Source organism: Vigna umbellata, chromosome 9 (genome assembly GCF_029865625.1).
Source record: "Vigna umbellata cultivar VRB3 chromosome 9, Vumbellata_1.0, whole genome shotgun sequence".
In the NCBI taxonomy this organism is placed as follows: Eukaryota; Viridiplantae; Streptophyta; class Magnoliopsida; order Fabales; family Fabaceae; genus Vigna; species Vigna umbellata.
Genome location: NC_142173.1, coordinates 30,390,960 through 30,413,538, shown reverse-complemented (window position 1 = coordinate 30,413,538; position 22,579 = coordinate 30,390,960). Strand labels below are relative to the sequence as shown.

At 31.1% G+C, this 22,579-nt stretch overlaps 3 protein-coding genes across 3 annotated transcripts; all 3 read right to left on the bottom strand.

Moving 5' to 3' along the window:
• Nucleotides 1-12,287: 12,287 nt before the first annotated feature.
• Nucleotides 12,288-13,010, bottom strand: LOC148193172 (uncharacterized). Its single transcript, XM_088099845.1, has one exon. The coding sequence runs from the start codon at nucleotides 12,960-12,962 to the stop codon at nucleotides 12,432-12,434; it is 531 nt and encodes a 176-aa protein (XP_087955971.1). The 5' UTR covers nucleotides 12,963-13,010; the 3' UTR covers nucleotides 12,288-12,431.
• Nucleotides 13,011-15,198: 2,188 nt separating this feature from the next.
• Nucleotides 15,199-15,873, bottom strand: LOC124824246 (uncharacterized). Its single transcript, XM_047296655.2, has one exon. The coding sequence runs from the start codon at nucleotides 15,830-15,832 to the stop codon at nucleotides 15,302-15,304; it is 531 nt and encodes a 176-aa protein (XP_047152611.1). The 5' UTR covers nucleotides 15,833-15,873; the 3' UTR covers nucleotides 15,199-15,301.
• Nucleotides 15,874-17,530: 1,657 nt separating this feature from the next.
• Nucleotides 17,531-22,075, bottom strand: LOC148193171 (protein S-acyltransferase 8-like). Its single transcript, XM_088098945.1, has 5 exons — nucleotides 21,750-22,075; nucleotides 19,706-19,891; nucleotides 18,971-19,282; nucleotides 18,615-18,848; nucleotides 17,531-18,397 (listed from the first exon to the last, which is right to left on the bottom strand). The coding sequence occupies exons 1-5, from the start codon at nucleotides 21,789-21,791 to the stop codon at nucleotides 17,894-17,896; spliced, it is 1,278 nt and encodes a 425-aa protein (XP_087955071.1). The 5' UTR covers nucleotides 21,792-22,075; the 3' UTR covers nucleotides 17,531-17,893.
• Between the last annotated feature and the right edge of the window lie 504 nt (nucleotides 22,076-22,579).

Here is a 22,579-nt window from a genome sequence, read left to right as displayed (position 1 = left end):
ACAAACCAACTTTTTTTTTTTACAAAATCTCTTCTCAGGAAACCAACTTTTTGTTCTCAGACAACTTATTTACAGTTTTAAATGATTACAATGTCAGGGTTCGCTTTTTATCTTTTCTTATCTGATACACTATTTCACTTCAGACAATTGTTACACGCCCACTCTCAAGTACACGAACCCAGTTTACTCACTTTTTGCATATGAAATTAAACCATGCCTCCCAATAAGTGGTTTCTATCATTGTCCACGTTGTAATTAAAAAATTATATAAAATTAATTTTGTTACATCGTACTAAAATTTTAAACCGTGATTTCTAATATTACGTGACTTACTTTTTTATATATGAACAAGATGGACACTTTTTCAAAAATATTTTTTGATATACCTACATTTTCTTTTGACATTATTTTTATTCATTTTTTATTTATTTTTTAAAAAAATACAACAAATTATATCTTTATAATTATTTTATTCTTAAACTCTGTATCAAATATCAAATAAATATAAAAATATATGTTACCATTACTCGTTTTTTATACTGCATTGGGGTGTTTAGGTATTAGTTTGATTTGGATAAATGAGAACATAAAACTCAATTAGCCAACCTTTAATAATTTGGATTGGCATAAATTTGTTAATAACTTTTACCATCCAAATAAAAATTAACCAGATAAAATTCAATTGGTTTGGATTTAGATGTCTGAAAATGTATAGTGTTTTCTTTTCAAAAAACATGTAATTTTATCAAAAAATAAATCACACATAACTCTATTATTGAAAAGGTTAACCTGTTATAATTATCTTACATTAACTCAATAATAATGAAAATCATATCATCATCATTATAGAACTTCATAAATAATAATTATTTATTTGATTTGGATTTATTAATTTATGATAATAAATTTAATACTAAACTATTTGTCATAAAATTTAACTAATTAATCTATATTTGATGCAATTAGATTATAATTTTAAAAAAATTAATTAATTTGGTGTAAATTCTTAAATAAATCACATTGTATGTACATATCCAAGCATATGGTTTTTATATTAAAAAAAAATAGAAAAATTACCCAGACATATCATTTTCACAAGAATAAATATAAAAACAAGTATTCAGCATATCTGTAAAAAAATTATATGCATGATAGCTTAACATTATATATTATAAAAAAAGCACAATATCACTGATTGTTTATTAAAGATCTACTACATTTTATGTCACAATATTTCTCAACCTTAAGACAATTACAAAATTCTCAAATTGATAAAATAATTATCACACTAAAAATCCCTATTCAAAAACTATATAATATCAAGAAGGTTTCAACATGTTATTCATTTCCATGTTTTCATCAATGATTTTATAGAAAGAAGGTACCAAGAATGCAATAACATTTACATGACCCTGGAATTACTCCAATACTATATACAAACAAGAACATTTACTCAACATATCTATTATACTCATACTTTTTAATCACATTTATACTCTTACTATTCTTCAATTGACTTTTCATACATTTTATCTTTCACCATTTTTATCCAGTATAATACATTAAATTTTTATAAATACCTTAGTTTTGTAATTTTTGTAATACAAAAATTGATGGTTTGTTGTTACTCATAGCAGTGCATATGTGTTATTAATTTTATGTATTATAATTATTCACTTTTAAAATAGTCATGATTCTTTGGATTTTAATTGCTTACTAATTTTTAGAATTTCTTTTAAGTCTAGACAAATTTGATAAAGATTTATATGAATTTTAATGTGAAAACATTTGTAAATTGACTTGCAACCATAAATTAAGGTTCATGGTCAATGTTCTCTTTTATGTATCACTAATATATAATTTTCAGTGAATCATCTCTGCTTTTTATATTCCATTCTTCTTGTCTATTTTTGTGCAATGTTTCAGAGTTTAGAACAATTCTGAATTAATTTGAGGTTAGGTATAAAATGGTTTGAATTTCTGTCTTAATTGATGAGATTGGAGTCTCATAATTAATTTAAGTTAAGAAAAAATATTTTCTCAAACCTAATTAAATTAAAACTCAATTCATGGTAGGAATTCCAAGTAGGCTGATTAGTGTTATATTAGTCCATTTATAATCAAATAACCAATGCTAATTAATTGTTAGATTTAAATGAAGAATTGATCCATTTTAGTTTTTCTTAATTTCGTTTCTAGTGTCCACTTTCAAGTTAATTTTTATTTCAACTTAAATGAACATAAACGAAAGAGGATTAAAAGTTATATTAAATTAATTTAGTTGAATAATGGATAAAAGTTATAAGTGTGTTATGTTATTTGATTGGGAATTTGCATTTAGACGTAAGATGGTATTGAGTATAATAATTAATTATTAAAATGAGAGATTTTATCTTTATTAATACTACAAAGTTGTATAAATTAAAATATTATGTTGAAAAAATTGAAATAAATTAATAGATAGAATGAACTATCTGAATTTATTAAATTGACGCGTGATGAACCCAAGCCCTAAATTTATGAAATTAATAACATCGGAGGTTTAATGTCTCAATAGGTCCCTATTTTTACTCAGAATTTCAAATAGGTCCCACTAGTACAAATTGTGTCTTTAAACTCGCCCAATAGACATCTGTCTAAACCAAACCGGTGCATATTCAAATGCGGTGGCAAATCCGCAATTATGGAGACCTTATAGACCTCGGTTCATACAGAACCGGTGCATAACGCTGATACAACTTCGGTTGTACAGGAAACCGGTGCCTAAACATCACCTACCATGCCACCTTTTCGTCTGAAACGGTCAGAAAACTGTGTGAAAAGGTGATACTGCCTCGGGTTCTAGCAGAACCGAAGCAAAACGCCTGACACACCCCTGCAACACACATCAAATCAGCTCAAAAACCAGGAGAAAGAACCTCGGGTTGCTGTAGAACCGAAGTCAAAAAGGCTTTGAGGCCTCGGTTATATGAAGAACCGAGGCATATTGCTTTGATTTCTCCAAGGAGTCACGGTGCTTCCACTTCTCTCGAGCTAAGGGTTGTGCACTTCCTACATTTCATTCTCCTCTCTGCCCCCAAAATTAACTCTTCTTCCACACGCTTTTCCCCATTTCGTTCTCCTCTCTGCCCCAAAATGAAGCACTGTATGCTTCTTCCACTCGCTACTACGGCCACCACAACCGCCTCTCCTAGCTCCGCCAAAACCCGCCCAAAGAGAATGACCCTCCCTCCGATCCCAATCTTGTCGTTCCTTCCCCCGCTAAGTTCAAGAGTCCCTTGCCTCCGAGACCCCTGCTTCCAACCCTCTCAAGCGAAAGCTCGCCTTTCGATCTGACTTCTCTTTCTCGCTTCTTGGCTTTTTTGCAGGTTATTGTGAGGATGAGGCCTTTCTCGCTTATGGGGTTTTCTTCTTCTTCTCCTTCATCCTGGTTCGAATTCGCGAATGTTGGTGGCACGAGGAGGCGACAACGACATTTCGGGTGGAGGCTCGTCGTCGAGCAAGGAGGCGTCCTTTCCTTCCTTATTCCTGGTTCGTTCACGCATGGAGGGGAAGCGATTTGGAGGCACCGTGATCACGGCAAAGCGTCTCCGCGGCGCAAGGGAGGAGGTTTGGGGACTTCGATCATGTTGCCACTATTCGTGCAGGTTTGGGGACTTCGATACTGTTGGAGGAGGTTTGGGGTTGTTGCTCATCCCGATTGGGGGTTAGGGATTTGAACGGCGTTTGACTGGATTTGGGGTTTAGGGATTTGAAGGTTCCGGTGTGTGTAGTGGCGATGATCGGACACTCTGAGAAGAGGAGAGTGGATGGTGGTGCACGTGAACGAGACCAAAAATCAGTGGACAGTAGAAAATGAATAAAAAAAAAAAAAAAGAACCTACGGTCTCGGTTAATTTTCAACCGAGTCAAAATTCTGTTTTTTTATGCCCCGGTTCTTGAACCGAGGCAAATAGGCTATCACTTTTTACATCGCCTTAATATGCCTCGGTTCAGAAACCGCTGTCTATGGTCCAAAAGAACCGGTGTCGTTTCTCCTTTCTGCACTAGTGTCCCTTTCTTTTTCGACATCTCAATTGAGTCCTTATTTTTGTAAAATTAAATCAAATAGGATCTTTCCATCAAATTGAAATGACGCCGTTAAGAGCTGACACTGCCAACATACCTTTCTTAACGGCGTCATTTCAATTTGACGGAAAAGTCCTATTTGATTCAATTTTATAAAAATAAAGACGCAATTGAGATGTCGAAAAAGAAAGAGACCTATTTGAAATTCTGGGTGAAAATAGAGACATTAAACCTAACATCGGATGTTAGTTGAAATGCAGTGTCAAAATCAACATTATGTACTCACAAGAAAATTGAAATTTGTTCCAAAAAAAAATCTTTTCTTTGCAAAATAAGATAGGAATGAAGTTTGTATTAAATGAAACAATGTTTTTGTTTCAATAAAGCTCAATCAATTTTAAGGTAATGTTAAATGCTTATTTATTATGTCTTCAAATGTTTTAGATGTTATGCTTGGATGATGTAATATAAACTTTTCAATATTTTGAAAACCAATTTTAATGAAAATAAGATAATAATTTTAAAATAATATGTAATCACATCTGAAAAAAAAAACATTAACCATAAATCAACATTAGACAAGAGTACACAAGTTTCATATAATGAATTTTAATATACATTAGTAACATAAAATTTTTCCCCTAATTAACCAAAAATGTTCAAGAGGCACTGTGTAAACAAAAATATGAATACATTAAATAAATATATATATATATATATATATATATATATATATATATATATATATATATAATACCAACTAACACGTTACTAATCACCCAGGTAGATTTATATGATGGAGATGATGACTATTATTTTATCAAAGTGTTGCATGAATTGAACTGACTTTGAATTCCAAGCCTTAGTTATTTAACATAAGCGGCATGAATGTGCTATTCCTTTTTCATATCTTATATTTTGAGAGTGCCCATGAATCGATGTGGACAAGTCAAATCAACACAAACTTAAAATGTTGACATTTTATGAACTTAAACATGACATGTTGTTAAGTAACAAAAGAAATACATATTTTCATTTAAGCTACACAAATAAAAAAGAAATAAAATATTTAAGATAGATACAAATAAGTTTTATTTTTATACATTATTAATTAGTATAAAATATTGGTTTGATGTGTCTATTTTTAAATATTTTTTTCACAAGATGACATATAATTGTTAAAACTTTGAATGTCAACTGAAATATCAAAGTTAAAAATAAAATTTAACATAAAATCTGCTTTGAAAAAATATCTTAGAAATTTAAAGAGAAGAATATTTATAAAGAAAATTTTCAATACATTACCTTTTTTATCTATAATTTTTTAAATAACATTTTCATTGTTGTTTAATTTAAGTTAATAAAACATGTCTTACGATGTTATCTAACTAATATAGGTTGTGTTATTCGGTTATATATCATGGTGGTATACAAGAGTATAATATTATAGTATGAAGAACTATATGACATACATATTTTTTTCATGTTTTATATTCATGTAATGTTTGTTGTTACGTTTAACTAATGTCGTCTTACTTTTCTTACATCCCTGGGCTCTGTCATGTGATAGGGTGTGAAGGAATATTAGTCTGGAACATTTCCAATAATTTGTGCAGGACTTTAATTACTAACGTTTAATAATCAATTTGTCATGGTATAATTGGTTTTGATTGGACTTTGAGCTTTTTATAACGTATGGTTGCTATAAGTTTCAAGCGTCATATTGAATAAATCAAAATTTGGACCAGCTTATTAGAGACATTATTTGTTGCAATTATGTTATACTATTACGTAAAAATCAACTATAATAATTAAAATATTAATTCAACCCCTTCATAGACATTGAATTTTGACTTAATGTCATTCAATGAAGGCAACCAGCATTGGCAAGCCACAAATTGTATTTGAAAAAAAAAGACGGCTTATATGCGTGAGTTTATTTCAAAAGATTTTTTATTTTATGAAAACTATAATTATTATATTGGAATTTATGATCATAAAATAGTTAGAATTATTTAGTCATACAAGGTGAAGTCATCACGTGGTGGGTGCTATGGGAAATATACTCTTTAGAAACTTAGGCTTCATTAAAAGAGAATAAAAAAGAGAAAATAAACTAGTTTATAAGCTAGTAGGTGATTATAAACTAAAAGTAAAAATATAAAATTAATTGAAAGTTATAGAACATGTAAATTTACTTTGATCGAGTCATAAAAAGTAACTTAACGTTGAATATGGTCAGCACACGAAGAACAGGTAAAATATATTAGATAGTTTGTGAGGCCAATTAATAATGAATCCATGTTTTATAATGACGTAGAATAACTTTCGAATGTAAATGCAGAACATGTAAACGAACATAAAAAAAAATTAAAATATTAATGTAATAATAATATAAATTTTTATAAATAGATATTTGAGATAAAAGGAATGAAAATCTTTTTGCTTCTTCTATATATGTTTGCATATTGTTTTCCATTTTAGAAAAATAATAAAAAATAAAGAAATTATTAATCAAAATTCAAAATAGTTGAGAGTAACTTAATTTATTGTGTAATATAATTTAGTTTGGACAAGTTATTTTTGAGGAAAAAGAAGCTAATTATTTTTCTATTTTGTCTTTTGAGTGTATTATTATCTCATATTATTTTTGTGTGATGATGATATTGAGAAATTTATAACTTGTGTGTAATTATAGGTGCGTAACGTGGTGTATTTAAATCTGGAATTATACTGAACCTACTTAGGTTTTAATTAATCGATACCAGGTTTAACTTTTAAAAGACTGAAAATATGCCAAATGTAGTGAGTAGTGCATGAAAAACGTTGAACCAGCTAGAACCCAAAGCATGAAGCATGAATTGCGAAACAGCAACCTCCACAATGTTACACGAAAAAAGACAAAAATAGTGTTGCTGTAAATTAGTGAATGAAAATTATTGAAAAAAAATTAGGTTACTATAGGTAGATGCTAGGTGTATAATTGATCTCTTTGAAGATTGTGAAATTATTATAATAATACATTAAGCAAAAGAAATAGTAAAATAGTGGCTTATAGAAAAAATAATGCTATAATAGTGATCAGAATGAGTTTACGTGAGATTAAGGTTTACGTCTCGTCAGAAGTACCAAACCCAAACGGCAAACATCACCATCACTTTTACATCTCCGATCCCAACAACGTAAGAAAATGAGAGGAATATAAGTATCTCAAAATCATTTTCTTTCTTCATATTCTATTTTCATTTTACTTTGGTACAATGTGACGTCACCCCATGCGTGGTTTCCAGAGGCCTTCATTAAACATTCCGAGGTCTTTTCCTACATGTGCCCCAATACGACAAAGCACAATTTTGTTAAAATTTTATCTACAGCTAATATTTTCCTTAACTATTTTTTTTAATACAATTTTACCCTATTTTCTTATTTGTCTTTTTATGAAAACTTTTATATGAAAAATTTTAATTTCAAATTTATTAAAATCTATATCAAGTATTGTTTATGTTAATTTTCTTTTATTTTATCACCTGCAAAAAAAAATTCCATGAAACAAAAAGAAAAATATATAAAAAATAAATAATTCTTAGTATTCAAGTTTTAAATAATATAATCTTTTTTTAACTTTTTAAAATGTTAATTGTTATTTTTATTCTAATGATTATAAAATATATACATACGCTTCGTATATTATTTATGTTTTTAAGTAATGTGGTTAGAAATATAAATTTCATCAATGATTTGTGAATAATTTCAGTACACTTTTAAAATAAGGCTCATTTTCATTCATTATATCAAATCAACAGATTGAAAAAGCTTCAATTTTCAAAGGTTTTTCATAAAGTAAATTTTTTATTGTAGTCAAAAGTAATTTTAGTCCATTAAAACTTCAATTAATTTACTATAAGTTTCTTAAATGTTTAAAATATTCTAAATTGTAAATTGATTCCTAAAAGTTTTAAATTGACTTTTAATAATTTTTATTGTTTGTAATTTAATTGTAAGGTTGAGGTTTAATTCATGTTATTTAAGTTATACTTAACTTGTGTAGGTTAGTCATATTCAATCTAGTTTAACTTAGTTTGATTCTATCCAAATTAACTTTTTATCAATTAGATTCAACACAATTAGACTTAATATTGATTTCAGTTGAATCCAACTTAATCCAACTTATCTTGACATAGTTAATTCTGACCAACTTAACATGGGTTTATTTGGCATGAATCAAACTAATTTGAGTTTGACTTAACATAGTCCCATCTAGACTTGGGCAGACCTAACTCAATTCAAAATGTCTTAGGCCCAACTTAGTCATATTTTTGTTTTAACCCAACCCAACCTACTTCAACCTAACACGATCTAACATGACTTTTGTTTGTTTGACCTAACCTTGCATGACTTGGACTCAATGCAACCTAACCATTTTTTATTGAGCGCAACTTTGCCTAACTTTGGTCCTAGTGGACTTAACTTGATTGGGCCAACTCCATCAATCTTAGCTCGTTTAACTTAGCTTGACTCGGGTCAAATCTAACATTGTCTAACATGAGTCTATATATGACTTGGGACTATCTCAACCCAAACTCACATGACAAGATTTAAACTTGGGCCTCCTTAGCTTGACTCAACTTAATCCAATGTGGACACAATCAAACTTGGTCTAACCTAGGCCCAACTTAACTTGATTATACCCTTTTGGACATGGACTTGAACTGACATGAACTTGGTCCAACCTGGGCCTAGTATGATCTTTTGAGATGGTCCATACTCAACCTAACTTGATCACTCGTATTAATTATGTATAACTTACTTAACATGAGTTTGACTTAACTTAGCCCATATTGGATCTAATTCAAATTGATCAAACATGAGTCAAGCTTGTCTCAACTTCACCTCAATCAACATGACTTAGCCAATTCTAACTTAGATCGACTTGATTCCAGTCTACTTTGACCTAATTTAAACTCGACTCAGTTTTATATAACTTAGGCTATGCTATCTTGACATGACCATAATTAGTCTATCTTGACCTAAGTCTAATTCGATTACTAATTGGATCAAATTTGGATTGAAAAAATAATTTTTATTTGTATAAAGATTTATTTTAATATTTTTTTCATTTTTATTTTATGAAAAGTTATTTTACTTTTAAAAATGAACTATGTATGAATTAGTTTTCATTTTTTTGTTGTTATTTTTGCCACATAATTATTTTAATGTAGAATTTGCATTATCGTGAACTTTGTTTGGGCCTATAATCTACCTAGATTACCAGATGCCCTCTCTACTGACGCAAATTGAAACCTCGGATCAGTAAGTCATGTTAGATTTTTAATTAACTCAAGTCTAGTAGTGTACGAAGATGAAGTTCTTTTAAAACTCTTTTTTAGTATGTGTCTATAGTCGTTAATATTTGCTTTTTTTAGGCATTCCTAATTAGAAACTGTTTACGAACTAGTCACATAATTGAACAACTTAGTTATAATTTTCTTAAACAAGTGCTTATATGTAAATTGTTTAGATAATTGAAAAAGAAAGATAACTAAACGGTTTTATACAAATTACAAACTATTTTCTTAAATCACCCAAAAGAATTATTTAAATAAGTTGAAAATAGTTTATGAATATAAACAATAAAAACGCTGTCTTTTATGTGAAAATATTTTTTCTGTTATTTACAGTTGTTTTTACCAATCTGATGAAAAGTTCATGATTTGCTGTTTTTATCTTAGCATTGTTCTGATAGTATGTTCTACCTATATGATTTGACAACCATTTTGCTCTCACTCACTCGTATATTTGACTGTATTATATGCATCACACGTCCAAGGTTGTAATGAAGTTTTCACAGAAACATAACGACATGTTTTCAAAAACTTATATATATTTGTTTATCATCATCATCATATATATATATATATATATATATATATATATATATATATATATATATATATATATATATATATATATATATATATATTACAGGATTATAATCAATTTTTATTCAAACAAACAAATGAGTTTTTTTCTCTCGAAACAATAGGTTATATGCATGATCTTATGAAATAGAATAACGACATACTTCATATATACTATATATTTTTATGTATAAATGATTTACATCTCATGACGTACGTATTTTCTAGTGGGTATGTAATACATTATTTTAGTCTGAATAAGAGATTAAAATTCTTCTTTAGAGCATCGACAAGTGACATTGACGTTCTAAGAAAGAATATACATGGCTGCAAAAACCCTAATATTTTTGATAATTTTGATGCTATATAGTGGGGTGGAGCACTTTGGTGGGTGGGTTTTGAGTTTTATTGCTAAGTTAGCAAGTAATTTGGGTAAACAGCATGGGTGGGTTTTGGATCCACGCGTGTTTGGATCTGCCAATACCATATGCCAAGTTGGGATAAGAGCTTTTTCCTTTTACTTTCAGAAAAGAAAGATACTTCTTCTTTTATTAATTTTTTTACTTTTGGATAAGTTACATTATAATGAGAGGCCATCATAAAATTTGAGTAAGATGGTAACTGTTTGACAAATTGGCTCCATTGAAATAAAATATGCATTAGAGTCATCATATAAGCTGCAAAAGGATAAGTATTGAATGTGATGTGCATCTGAATTTGATGTCATGGGAGAACAATGTTTGAACCTTATGCTTCAATTATAATATAATTAGAAAATGATGTAAGATTTGGTAGTTGCGTGATTTCTATCTCCCAATGCTATTATTTCTTTGGATAACTATCAAAATATCAAATCTTACACTTTACAACCCCACACTTCTCAACTTTCCTGTGCCAACTATTTTAGCTTCTTTTATTTTTCATCAATATTTAAATTTTTATTTTAAACACGTACGACTGTTAAATTTTCACAAACCATAAATTATAGACAGGCTTATGTATTTGAATATTTTTAGGTTAGCTATACATTTCACAAACCATAAATAAATAATGTCATCTTTTAGGCCTTGTTCCCTTGAGTGGATTTGAGGGAGAGTAATTGAGGGGATTTGAAAATAAATTTTTTTGTTGTTTATTTGAGTCAATTTGGAGGTAAGTGAGAATGAATTTGGAAGTAAAGATTGTGAGAATTCGTGTAGGATTTGATTGACGTGACAGATTAAAAAAATTTACTTCCAAATCCAATCTCATTTACCTCCAAATTCATTCAAATAATCAACAAAAAAAATTATTTTCAAATCCTCTCAAATCCCCTCAATTACTCTCCCTCAAATCCACTCAAGTGAACAAGGCCTTAGTTAATTATGTTTATGTCAATTGGAATTTTTATAAAGAGCAAAACAAAATATATTAATTAAGTGGGATAAGTTAACAAAACTTTTATATATACATACATATATATATATATATATATATATATATATATATATATTATTGCTCTATATTTAAGCCTTTTATCATATTTAATCATACATCTTATTTATCATAATTCATACATATTTCAAAAAAATATTTTTCGATATCATTAAAAAAGACAGAAAAATATTATGCATATGTCTATTCTTGGTTTACCAATTTATTTTTTTCTGTTATATTGTTATATTCTAAATTTGAGTATAAAAAGAATTAAGACATCAACTCACCCATTTATTACACAGATTCAGCCATTTATTACATACATTCTATATAGTACATAATCTATTACTCATATTTACCGCCTTATTCCCCAAATTTTTCTTTGTTGTAACTTTTGTTCAAAATCACTTTCCAATCAAACATCTGTTCTCCAAATTTTTCTTTATTGTAACTTTTGTTCAAAATCACTTTCCAGGCATTCAAACATCTGTCTCCTCCGTTCCAAATCCCACATTTAATTATTATTATGCTAATTGTCCATCTCTTCAATGGTTGATTGTTTCTTTGTTAAATTTGAATATAGTATTGGATACATAAAAAAGATTAACCACTCCTTGATTGTTGTATTTCTTAAATTTATCTTGCATACTCCAAACATATGGATATTTGTAGTTGTTTTTTTAGTGAACCTTATTTCTACTCACTTTCTCTTCATGTAATTAGCTAGGATTTTGTTTTTCTTTATGTCGTGTCAAATTGCGTGTTTTTTTTTTCACATAAAAGGTTATTTTTAATCTTTTTAGGATTTTTTTTTCTTAGTTATCTCTTTCTTATTTAAATTTAGTTTACGTTTATATATAAATATAAACGAAAGACAGAAAGAAGAAAGATAAGTAAACATTGAATAAAAGAAACAAGTTGGAATCACTCTCCTGCACACCAAAGGAGACAAAAAATGAAAAACGACACCGCCAACACGTACGAACGCATGCATTGGCACTACAAGTAGAAAGTGAGGAATGCACTTAATCACTTGATTTTAGAGACGATTCTGAAGGCCAACTTGCTGAGGGTGGAAATTTGACTATTAAGAGCAGTAATGGCAGGGTTGTTAATATTTTCTGAAGCCAAGCCTCTGTCACAACCAGCAGGTCCATCACCAGCAACTTTGGCATCATAGCTAGCAGTCTGAGGATCATCTTTATACTCTTCCAAGGCGCTCTTGAAGGATGCAACAACCCCATCGTAGTCGAAGTTCGCACATTGCACTATGGCTTTCTTGTTGTCTACCTGAGCCAACCCCTTCAGGAAGGCCTGAGCGTCTTTTGCCTTCGCCACCGCCCATTCTAGGATTGCCTCAGCCAGTTCGTCCACATTTTCTGCGTTCACAATCTTAGGATCAGCTTGCTTTAGCAGCATCAAGCACGCATCCTTGTACTCCAAGCTTTCCATGCACATTTTTTCAGCCAACCCTTTTTCACCATTTGCTGCCATGGGAGAATAGCAAACCATCACCAGACACACGGCCAAAACAAAGGAACATAGTGCTGAGGAATTCATCTTTGCGATAGAGTTTTTTTTTTTTTTTTTTTTTTTTTTTTTTTTGCCTTGGAGGGTTTGGTGTGAAGGAGTGAGTTTTTCGTTCATGATGTTGGGATCTTTTATAGTTTCTCAAACCCTATTTTAGGTTAACGTTTCATTTTTTAGAAATCTATAACCACTCGTTACTATGCTTAATTAAGTTAAAGAAAAAGTCATACAACAAATTTGCCATATAAATAGTGCTATCATCTTGGTGAGCCTCTTCCACATCATCAAATTGCATTTTTCAAAGGAAAAAAAAAATATTTTGACAACTACGTTTTAACATAAATTAAATTATTCGACAGAATTAATCGAGAGTGTAACACCATCTATGACAAGAAAAAACAATTAAATAAATAAGTAATCGTTTCCGCCATAAATAAATAAGAAAGACTAAATCCTCCCATTACTTGTCTGGAATTTTTATATTTAAAAGTGATTGAGAAGAAGAACATCATCAGGTGCAACACATTATCAATATATGAAGAATGTTAGTCGGTGAAATATATTCATTTTCATATGCTGTTTGTTAAAATTGGTTAAAACTTATAAAACCATTCGAGAAATTTTATTGAATGGAAGTGAAATGTATTCATTATTTTAATTTATGAAGTCTTAATTAGCCAAACATATATGGATTGAAAGGAGAATTGTTTTTAATGTTTTCATGAATAAATTACGAGTGTCGTAAATAAATTAGAATAATATATGTTAAATAATTAATTGAAAATATGTTGAGAATAGTTTTACTCAATTGGAAAATAAAAAAGATTTTGAGAGTTAATAGAATCAAGATTTTGAAAATAGTTCAATTTGTTTAAGTTTAATTCAGTTTAGTAATTTAAAACCTAAGTCCAATTTATTTATTTTGATCAGTCCAACTCTTAAGCGTGTAGAGGTTTAGGGATGTTAAAATAAGTTAGTCTGACCTGTTTTAATTTTACCAGCAGTAATAAAACGGCTTGAAAATTTAATCGTTCCGTCATTTTTTTTAAATTTATATATATATATATATATATATATATATATATCAAATTAAAGCATATAAATATTTTTTAATTTTTTACTTAATTAATTCATATCTTTAATTGAATGAATTAACTAAAATTATTATCGTCATGACACATTTACATCTTCATATAATAATAAAAAAAAAATTTGAAACTATTTTTATTTTAACTTTAATTAAAAATATAGCAAACAAATTGAAAACCTCTATGTACTCGTACAAATTTTGGGAGCGCGGAATAAGATCTATTTTACCATCCTTATATATTAATATCTGTATTGTTGATTTACAAAGGAGAAAACATATTTCATCATAATAAATGTCAGTCAAAATTTTAGTATAGAATTGACAGAAAAAATATTTAATCTTTTCATAACTTAGAACGATGACGTCGTTGTATATAAGGATTGCAAATGAACTAGTTTCGTATGTATTATTCCAATTCGTTTCAATTTTGATGAAAAAGGTCCATATTGAATAGTATATTTCGTACATGTCTTTATTTTAAATTAAACTATTAAAACACTTTTATTAGATAATATAAAAAATTTATATGAATTATCTTTTAGTATTTAATTTTGTAATTTTTTTAGACACACACATTTGATAACTTTTCATTCTTTTATATAATTATTTTACTTTCATTCAATTGTTATTTCATATTCTTATAAATATTTATATAATTAAAAGTTATTTATTAATATCTAACATTGAAGAAAAAAATCCTTTCTTTTTAATATTTAATATTTCATAATACAATATTTTAATTGTTTTAATTTTTATAAAAAAATGATTTGATAACGTAATATTTTATTCAATATTAAGAAAATGTTTATCTTTTGATATATAATATTTGGTATAAACAATGCTACTCGTCATTATTTCTTAAACCAATGTTATCATCAAGATACGATTAAATATATAGTTTGTGCCCAAGTGCTCTCATATAAATATACTTCCCTGATAAAAAGAAGACTTTATTTTATTAAGTCAAGGAATTTTGTTTTTACTCACTTTCTCTTCATATATTATTAAAAAAAATCTTTAGTTTTGTTTTTGCTTGTTATCGTGTCAAATTGCGGGTTTATTTTCTGATAAACAATTATTTCTAATCCTTCTAAAAATGTTATTTTCTTAATTATGTTGCTTTGTATTTAAATTTAGTTTAGCCGTATGTCTGTAAATATAAAGCAAAGATTGAGTAGAAGCAACAGGTTTAATTTCATTAATGACTTGCACTCCCCCACACCAAAAAAAAAATATAGCAACAGCCCACACTTTGGGTTGAGCATGGTGGCGAATTCACTTAATCACCGCATTTACTGACGGCATTGAAGGCCAAGCTGCTGAGGAGGAGTATTTGGCGGTTAAGAGCGGCAATGGCAGGGTTGCTAATATTTGCTGAAGCCAAACCTCTGTCACAACAATCAGGTCCGTCACCAGCAACTTTCGCATCATAGCTAGCGGTTTCAGGATCATCTTTCAACTCTCCTAAGGCGCTCTTGAAAGATTCAACCACCCCATCGTAATCGAAATTCGCACATTGCACTATGGCTGGACTATTGTCCACCTGAGCCAACTCCTTCAGAAAGGCTTGACCCTCTGATCCCTTGCTCACAGCCCACTCTAGGGTTGCCTGTGCCAGATCTTGGAAGCTTTTTGCACTCACGATCTTAGGATCGGCTTGCTTTAGCAGCGCCAAACACCCCTCCTTGTCTTCGAAGCTTTCCATGCAGATCTGTTCGGCCAACCCTTGTTCACCCTTTGCTGCCATGGGAGAATAGGAAATCATCACCAGACACAAGGCCACAACAAAGCAACGTGTTGAGGAACTCATTTTGTGATGGGGTTGCTTTATTTATTGGTCCCTTAGGGTTTGGTGTGGGGGAGTGAGTACTTTGTTCAACATCAATTGGAATATTTATATTGTCTTTAATTCTAATTTAGGTTAACGCTACCTGTTTTTAGGAACCTACAACCACTCGTTACCGTGCTTAATTAAGCTAAAAAAAGTCATATAACAAATTCGTACTATAAAAGATATAATGCTTAGTTTTTGGTTGAACTTTTAATTCAACTTTACAAACTAGTTATTAAATTCACTAACTAATAAAGTGACTATGGTAAAATTTTGTTCATCAAACAGTTTTTTTTTATTATTTTCTGTTATATATTTTCTCTTTGTATATATAAGGTGACGACAGTTTTAGGTGAGTTCCGAAAGTCAGTCCCGGAAACGAAAATCGAAAAAAAAATCTAGAAACATATTTTTCTTTGGGTGTTGCTCCCTCCACCTCCACAGCCTTCTCCCTCCACCTCTCCAATTATCTTTAATTCCAATTATATCCTTAAAGTTAAAATTTTTTATTTTTATTATTTTATTATTTTAATATTTTAATATTTAAATATAAACTAATATAAATATACATTATTAAAATATTTAATACTCAAAAATAATAAATCAAAATATTAAAATATCTAATAAAATAATAACAGAAACATAAAATTAAAACAAAGCTTAAACGGATGACATCCTCCAACGGATGTCAACATCCGTTTAAGGCGAAACGGATGTCGACATCCGTTTTGTCTTAAACAGATGTTGACATCCGTTGAAGGATGTCATCCGTTTAGGCTTTGTTTTCATTTTACGTTTTAGGGTTAAAGGATTATTGGAAGGATTATTGGAAGGGTTTAGGGTTTAGGGTTTAGGATTATTGGAAGGATTATGACTACGTACCTGGAGAGGAACCACGACAAGCACATTACACCACAAACGCACTGCACCACGTACTGCACCGAAAGTCAGACGAAGATTGCTTGATAATTCTTTTCACGATCACTGAGCTTTGTAGAAAAATATTTTACTCATACAAGGAACTACGTAGGTTATCAGTGAAATATGTTATAAATGAGTAAAATTAAAAAACAATAATTCTAAAAATAAAATTTTACTGAGGGGCAAAATAGTAAAGGGAAGGTGGAGGGAGAAGGCTGTGGTGGTGGAGGGAGCAACACCCTTTTTCTTTTCTGAAAACAAATTTCTGAAATATATTTTTTATTTCCGGATTAACTTTCCAGAAGTAACTTTCAAATAAGGACAAAAGTGGAAATGAAATTAATTAATAGTGAAGAAAGGAAATGATAAGGTGCAGGAAACAACAGCCGAAAGAAAAAATGCGAGCCCAAGTACAGAGGCTGGAGAATCCTCGGACCTAACTCTCGAAATCTATAGCAGGTCCCAAGTCAAGTCCTGATGAACGTAATTTATTAAGATTGAAAATGCAATGCACCAATATGAAAAAGGAAAAATTCTCTTTAACAACTTTTTACAACAATATTGGTAGCTTTCTGATTCAACGATTTCAAATATACAAACCTATAAAGTAAAATAATGATACATAGTCTCTGTTGTTAAAATATCATGATACTAAGAAAAAACCACATGCGCAATAAAGATTCTAAGGCGGAATGTTAAGACACGTTGAACAATAAAAAATCACTCACAATCACGTCAATGGCAAGGTAAAAGCACTTACAACATCAAAGGGCCCAGTTTTACCGTACCTAAAATGCAGTATATGTAGAGAAGCTTTTTCAGTATCATAACTGGTTATTTACACAAAGAATAAAACCAGGGAAAGATGAGATCCATATATTGGACTGTTAAAAATAAGGAAAAAAGAAAGGGATAAAAAAAGGACAGTGGGTCTCAAACAAATTACATGCACGCATTTATATGCTTTCCCAATGAACTAGGGTTACCACAAAAAAGGTAGGCTAAGTTTTTATACCAAGTTCCAATCTTTCTTTTCCATCTTTAGTATCCAAGGAACCCCACATCATATATGGTTGATTGATGCCATTGAAAATATTGCAAGAGACAAACCACAACTCCTCACTGGCGCATTTCCTTTGAATAGTTTCTGCTTTCTGTGACATTTGAACTGGCAAGAACCTCTTGGGCAATTTCCCAGTTTCCACTCCTGTCCCAACTTGAGTGCCTAGCATCTGATCGAATGGTGGGAGCTCGATGATCTGAGGACAAAATTGAGTCAGGTTCAGATGTATGGTGGGGTGCTCCATTGCTCCCTCTGCCTCGAATCTCCTCGTCAAGTTCTTCAATGTTCCTGCGCTGTGATATCTTCAATAGGTCTTCACCAATGTCAAGATCATCTTCAACCTTTGGGCGCCGATCTCCACCCAAGCCGTCATCTGGGTCACGAGGCCGTGCAATGATCGGAGCCAGTGGCCTCGGTACCTCCTCTCTGGCAAATGCCCTGAAATTGTTCCTTGAGGGCTTTACTTTAGTGCAAAACATTTCCAGAAAATTATTCAAACAACCCCGGTTAAAAACATTGATCCTGCTGTCAGCTCTGTACCGGAAGTTTTCATAGGTAGTCTGCAACACAAGAGACACTGACCCAGTTGGTAAAGATAATCGTGTAACACAAGAACACTCCGGAAATAACAATAGAAGATTTTTGATAAAGTGGGGTGGAATTAGTACCATCAAGATCATCCCTTTTAACTTTCTTTATTCAGAGTTAACAAACTAATCTAAAGGTACACTAATCCATGAGAATGTTAACCACAAATGTCAAAAAAAATTGACTGACCTGATTTGTGCCTATGAGATATAAATGAAAACCAGTTAATCCACCAACAAACCACAGAGAGATGAAACAATAAGCCATTAGTATCACAGATGCAGGGGATTCTTTCATTGCCTTCCAAACTGTGCCGTCATAATTATCCATCAGAACCTTGATGTAAAGAGCTGAGAGGGAAAACACATAGATGCACAGAATAGTTGCTGAAGAAACAAACATAAAGAAGTAACGATAGTTCCTCTGCACATTGGAGAAAAGGCCAACAAATACATCAGAACAAAGAAAACAAGTAAATAGCACCCTCCGATAAATAAGAAAAATGGTATCATAAAATCAAGAGGTCATGCTGTCAACTTTCATACCAGACCAATGCACTGGCCCACCCAGGGGCAATGGTGATCAAAACGCTCAACACAGTTATTGCAAATGGAGCAGTGTGAGCAACGAGGAGGACGATACAGCATACAAGTCTCACAATATTTCACCCTTACAGCAATGCCGTTGACTACAACTTCTTTGGTTCGAGAGAACTGGAGACTTGGTGTTTGCCGTCCAGCTCCCCCAACATCAGCAGAGACAGAAGAATCATAACGAAACTCTTCTTCCGGTGGATGAGAATTCCTTGGAACAATGCCCGGATCACCAGAGGAAGTAAGAAAGAGAACCGCCAGAACCTAAAAACATAGGCTGTGAGATTATATAGTGACACGCTATATGGAATCAGTAGAGAAAATCAATTTCTTAATAGTGAAATGCTATCACCATTAAACCAAACAGCTTTGAACTTTTACCTAGCAAATTAAAAACTATTAGGGAAAAAAAACATGGATACATGATGAGTTGAGTTTATGTCAGTGATTTAGTTTAAAGAAGCACACTTCTGCAGTTCTCAGTACTGGCTCATAAGAGGTATACAGGAAGATGGACAGCATACGTGGTGAACAGTCAAAAGTATGTTTTTCGTTGTGGTAGCTTGCACTAAATTTGGACTTCGGAACTTAAAATAGACCAAGCTAAAACTATGTATACAAAAAGATAAAAAAAATAAAAATAAAAATAAAAAACGAACAATAAAATAAAAAATTAGCTGAACTTACATGAATAGTAAAAAGAATAGCCACTGCTAAAATAGCATATCCAGAATTATATGGAGAAAATTCATGCCTGAGATGCCTTGCTACACATACACAAAAGATTATAACTGGAACAATAATCAGCAACAAGGTGACAAACAGGGACCTAGCGTCTGGCCCAAATACCAACCTCCCCCCGCATATGAATTTCTGCAGAAGATCATGAGAAAAGTATTAACTACAAAGTGCAGTAAAAGTTAAAAAATTGCAGAAAAATAGTTCGTGAAAAAACTAAAACTTTTGATAGACAAATGAATCCCATAATAGCAGAATGATACATCATTTCAAGAGGTCAATACCATACATTAGACGGGAGAATAATGAATCCTCCTATCCTATCAAAAACATAAAGATCCCAACGAGGCAAACTGACCCAAAAATGCAATGTGTTCCAACACTTTAGTAAACAAATGATCGATCCCTTGAACCAGCCATTAACCAAGCACCATCACAGGCACAATCCTATCCTACAACTGTAAAAGGAAAAGAGATGATCTAGATGGCATTTCGTGGCAAACAAATACACAGAATGCCATAAAATTTCACACTCTTTGTGCCTTTCAAAATCTTCAGGGCATATAAAGAGAAAAGCCAGAGACCATTCGGCAGGTGTACCACAGAATTGGCCATCTATAGTATTATCAGATTATTTTGGCATATTTATGGCTACACGCCTCTATTTCTTTATGAACTTCAATAGTCCAGCTACCATTTGATGAATGTGTCCATGATCATCTCATAACAAATATTATGCAAACTTTGAAGGTCATTTATCTCTCTTGTTTCTCATCCTATTTTACACCTTTTACGTAAAACAAATAAGCACCAAAAACATGATGAAACATAATCGTCCTTTGCTTATGTAACATCAATCTTACACTTTACAATACCATCAATATTACCAGCCATCATCCATTATCAAAAAAAATTAATGTAACAGCCAATAGCTGTACAGACAACTACTTCATGCGAGAGCAAGCAATGGGGACATCAATTTCATCTTATCTTCAAAAGTAATTACTTTGACCTTGGAAGAATGGCCATAAGCTGGTGATAACCACATAATATTTCTCATCCTTCCAGAACTTGTTCTACCCCAAACCACTCATATCACACCAAACATGGGAATAGTAGACATCTGTCTGTGCTGCTCAAGTGGTCCATCCCACATTCTAATTTAACCCGATCAATAATCTATACATCAACTTTACAATTTATCTTTCGCCAGGAGTCACTTTCCCGAGAGGATTAAAAAATCTTTCGTGACAACTCTATTCAGAGGACAGAATCACAAAAAATTATTTGAAATAAATTTCATCCTTCTTAGACAAACCTAGAAAACATAAATAAGAGAAGAAAAGGTGCTATTCAATGATTTCAATCCAAGGTCTTAAATTACTTCATTATTTTTTTTTAAGCAAAACTATCATAGTATCATTCAAAGATACACATTGGAAGGGGATCAAAAGCCCAAACTCACTATTGTGTTTAATTCTACCTTTATTTTCACCCGAAAATAGCAAAACTTTTGAGGGGATGAAGGCCAAATTCTGCACTTCATAAATTATTTCACCAAAAGTCAAAGCAGGCTAATTGAGCCTAACACTTACAAATAATTAATAAGACGCAATATTAAAAGTATTGTAGCAGATACCTTTGCCCTTAAATAATCATAAATCAAACAATTGAGTTGAAAACTAACTGTAATCACGCACACACAGCTCAGCATGTTGTACAGTCCCCCCAGAAAATAACACATAACCGACCCCAGTACTAGCTCAACTTTCAACACACGCCCAACTTTTAATTTTCAAAATAAAAACATGCTCCAAGTAAAAAAAAACAAAAAAAAAATCCAGCTCCAACTCGACATTCCTGCAACCAAAACTACCCGAGAAATTCAAAGCCTTTAGCACGACGCGAATCAAAGAGCCGCGAACCAGAGCATACCCAGATGGCATAAAAAGCTAAAATTGCAACGAAGAAGAGGACAAGAAGCAAACTTTACATTACTTCCTTTCCAAACTTGGTACACGCGCTTAGCAGCCATGAAGGATCTTTCTTGGCTGGCACACTAGGTGAGGAAAGAGTTGGAGAGGTGGGAGTGGGAAGTGTTCATCTTACTCCCATTCACGCTCCACAGAATCGGAGAGAGGGTCAAAATTTGTGGGCTCGGTCTGGAATGCGATGGAAAAGCTTCACTGAAAAGAAAAAGAAGAGAGAGAAAAGGGAGTGATTGAGTTTCCAGAGATGGCGGTTTCCGAGTTTGGAATTTTGGATTTGCACTGAGGAATGTTTCGGGGGAAATGAAAAGAAAATTTGGAGTGAGTGTGCGCGGCTATAATGTATTGTATTCAAGCCAAATCCAAGTGAAAAATAATTATGAAATCTAATTTTTCAACAAGCCCTTTTTTTTTAATCTTTCACTCTCTTTTCATTAGACACTTTTTTATAATTGGATGATTATTAAATCAATTTATTATAAACTACAGTAAAGCTTACTGTTAATTTAGAAATAGCATATTTCTTAGACAACCATTTTTTATTGAAAACACCTTTCACTTTTTATTTATCAAATTTATTACACTTGCTTACTTCTTCACAGAAAAATTAAATCTCAAATGTATTTTAAAATAATAAAAAAAACATTTTCTTACATTTCTTTTTCACTGGAACAAATTCGTGCTAAGTTTTACAAATGAATCACATATCATATTCAATCAAATATGCTAAATCTTGACCAACACCCTTTTATTGGTAAAAAAAAATTCACTAAAAATATAAAATTAAGAAAGATAATCATTAAACATACATATATTACTAAGGTTAGCTTCAATA